Raw genomic sequence first — 2,726 nt, forward strand, 5'->3', positions numbered from 1 at the left:
CCAATCGGGCAAGAGGCCTTGCAGACAACCAAACAACTTGCAGCTGCATTGCATAGCCTTCTCAACTCAGTCTGACTATACAAACACAGCCTCAAATGCACCATGCACCCTGTCCTCCCGTGCCCGGCGTCTCTCTCTAGATTTTCGCCTTTTGGATCTTTCGCACGCACAAGCAGCGGTCATAATAAGTAGCTCGTGTTTTACCCGGCCATTTGGGTGGCGTGATCACGACACGACTGGCTATCACCCATGCATGTAAAAAACCGCAAGTGGGCTGTGTTCGTAGGCCGACTAGGACAAGCCACTACGGTGCGTGGGTGTGCGTATGATTCGTTCCGTGCAGGCTTTCGGCTTTCCTAGCTCTCACCTCCCCCAAGCAAGCAACCCCGTTATCCGGTTTTGACCAAACCGTTCGCCGCCGGGTCAGTTCGTCCGCCCATCAGCATGGGACCCGAGCCTCCTCTCCTGCCAATTCCTTCCTAGCCAGCGGTCCATACGGGTGGACGAATCCATGCGTTTTTCAACGGTTTGTTTAGCGGAGCACCCGGTCTCCCTCCTCCGCCTCTGCCTGCTTCCGTCGTCTCCCGCCGCCACCAACCGTGCCTGATTGGTCGTTGGTCGCGTAATTCGCCAGTATATATGTCGCGGATCATTGCGTCTGAATTCCCGGAAGGGAAAGCGAGGTAGCCGTGAATTGGGTACGGAGCAGCTCGGGTTTCAGCTCGAGCTCGGGCTCGTCCCGTGGTGATGGAGAAGGGGGGCAGAGGGCTGTCCTGCCGGGCCGCCGTCTGCGGCATCGTCGTCCTGCTCTGCGCCACCGCCTTCTCCTGCTCCCTCGCCGCCGAGTTCCGCAGGGTCAAGGTCAGCCTCCTGCTCCTGCTCTCTTTGTCGCGCTCCTCGTGTTGCGATTGCAATTGGCGAGAGGCTCCCGGTTCCCGGATCGGATCTGAATCGCCTGCCTGTCGGTTGCTCGATCAGGACGAGGACATGAAGCTGGACGGCAGCCTCTGCTCCCTGCCCAAGAGCTCCGCCTTCGAATTGGGCGTCGCGGCCATCGCCTTCCTCTCGGTCGCGCAGCTCGTCGGCACCACCGCGGCCGCGACCACCATGTGCGCCTCCGGCTCCAAGCCCGGCAAGCCCGTCGCCACCGGAGGCCGCGTCGCGCCCGTCGCGCTCCTGGCCCTCTCATGGTACGTGCAGTTTACGGTGTAATACGACCATGGTGGCAACATAAATATGTACGCGCCGAAGCACCACATGAGAATTCTGTTTGGCCGAGCCAAATCGCTGACGAGACGGTGGCGTGCGTGCGTGCAGGGTGTGCTTCGCGCTGGCCGTGATCCTGCTGGCGACGGCGGCGAGCATGAACAGCGGGCAGCGCTACGGCCGGGGGTGGATGGACGGCGACTGCTACGTCGCCAGGAACGGCGTGTTCGGCGGCGCCGCCGCGCTGGTCGTCGTCACGGCGCTCCTCATCCTCGGCCTCACCTTCGCCACCAAAACCGCGGGGGCCGGCTCGAGCACGAAGGCGTGCGCCAGAGGAGACGCCGCCTGCACAACTACCATCCGTGTCGACGCGGCAACAGGCGCGAGCGCGGAACAGCCGGGCGGGCGATCCAAGCAATGATCGGTGCTGCCATCGGCGGATCGATCGGACACGAGGGCGGGGCGGGCCAACCGGTGGAGAGGTCGATGGCACGCTTCGCTGTTCGTCCCGCAAAGGCCAAGCCGAGTGGGGGCATCTTCTCCTTTTTGGTCTCGGGTGGGGCATCTTGGTAGGCTGGCAAAGCTGAGAAAGGCGATCTCGGGAGTACTGCCGGTAGGTTGGATGGGAGGGACACAGTACATAGAATTACTGACACATTTACTGACGTAGCCGTGCAAATTGTAAATGACATTACCGAACTGGTAAGAAGGAAAGGTCCTCGAGGATCGTACAGAACAGAACAGAAATTACACGGGTTTGTGAACTCCATCGCGCGGACGTTTGTTTTATTCGGATTTTAAATATTTGGGTAGGGCAATGGGGTCGTGTCCGGGCGTGTCCTGGGATGTGGTGGCCGTGCCCTTAGCGCGCGGCCGCATCCGTTTGCATTATCCTGTCCGCGTCTATTTTTAAAAAAGAAACAACTTTCAAATACCAAGCCCTAGTTCATCAGGCCAACGGCCCAGTTCATCACGCCGGCAACAGAGCCGACGGCCTACACGTCCATCGCCGGCATCAGCCAGCGGCCGGCAACACAACCAGCCTCCAAAATAAATATTTGTCCTCGCCGGCAACACAGCCAGCGGTCGGCAACACAGCCGGCCTCCAAAATGATTGTTTTTCTCGCCGGCACACTGACAGCGGCCCAGCGGGCGGGCGGCACCCATGCCAGCCTCCAAAAAAGAATGGCCACGGCCGATCTGACGACCTAGTTCAGGCCTTTAGCGTCGAGCATCTCCTTCTGCCTGGCCTCGAACCAGGCCCTCGTCTTCCCGCTCATTTTCGACAAGTCCATGCTCATGATCGCAAGGGCCACCTTCTTCGCTTTGGTGGCGGCATTGGTGGCCTTGATGTCGAGCTGCCTCTGCCTGGCCTTGACGTTGTCGGTCTCGATGTCGAGCTGCCTTTGCTGGGCCGCCTCCTCCATGTCGAGCTGCCTTTGCCGGGCCGCCTCCTCCATGTCGATCTTCCTCCTCTTGGCCGCCTCCTCCATCTCAAGCTTCTTTCTTTGAAGGTCTAG

At 60.3% G+C, this 2,726-nt stretch overlaps 1 protein-coding gene across 1 annotated transcript; it reads left to right on the forward strand.

The window, feature by feature from the left end:
* Window positions 1-346: 346 nt before the first annotated feature.
* On the forward strand, window positions 347-1,970 carry LOC119317563 (protein MODIFYING WALL LIGNIN-1-like). Its single transcript, XM_037592044.1, has 3 exons — window positions 347-861; window positions 979-1,190; window positions 1,318-1,970. Exons 1-3 carry the CDS (start codon window positions 748-750, stop codon window positions 1,625-1,627), a joined length of 636 nt encoding a protein of 211 aa, XP_037447941.1. The 5' UTR covers window positions 347-747; the 3' UTR covers window positions 1,628-1,970.
* The last annotated feature ends 756 nt before the right edge of the window (window positions 1,971-2,726 follow it).

This window comes from Triticum dicoccoides, chromosome 6A (genome assembly GCF_002162155.2).
Source record: "Triticum dicoccoides isolate Atlit2015 ecotype Zavitan chromosome 6A, WEW_v2.0, whole genome shotgun sequence".
Lineage (NCBI taxonomy): Eukaryota > Viridiplantae > Streptophyta > Magnoliopsida > Poales > Poaceae > Triticum > Triticum dicoccoides.

What these genes read in the sequence shown, in the direction of transcription:
- LOC119317563 (XM_037592044.1), top strand. Translation starts at nt 748, where the DNA reads ATGGAGAAGGGGGGCAGAGGGCTGTCCTGCCGGGCCGCCGTCTGCGGC. An exon ending in CCGAGTTCCGCAGGGTCAAG is followed by an intron (nt 862 to 978) that starts GTCAGCCTCCTG and finishes TTGCTCGATCAG; the next exon opens with GACGAGGACATGAAGCTGGA. An exon ending in GCGCTCCTGGCCCTCTCATG is followed by an intron (nt 1,191 to 1,317) that starts GTACGTGCAGTT and finishes GCGTGCGTGCAG; the next exon opens with GGTGTGCTTCGCGCTGGCCG.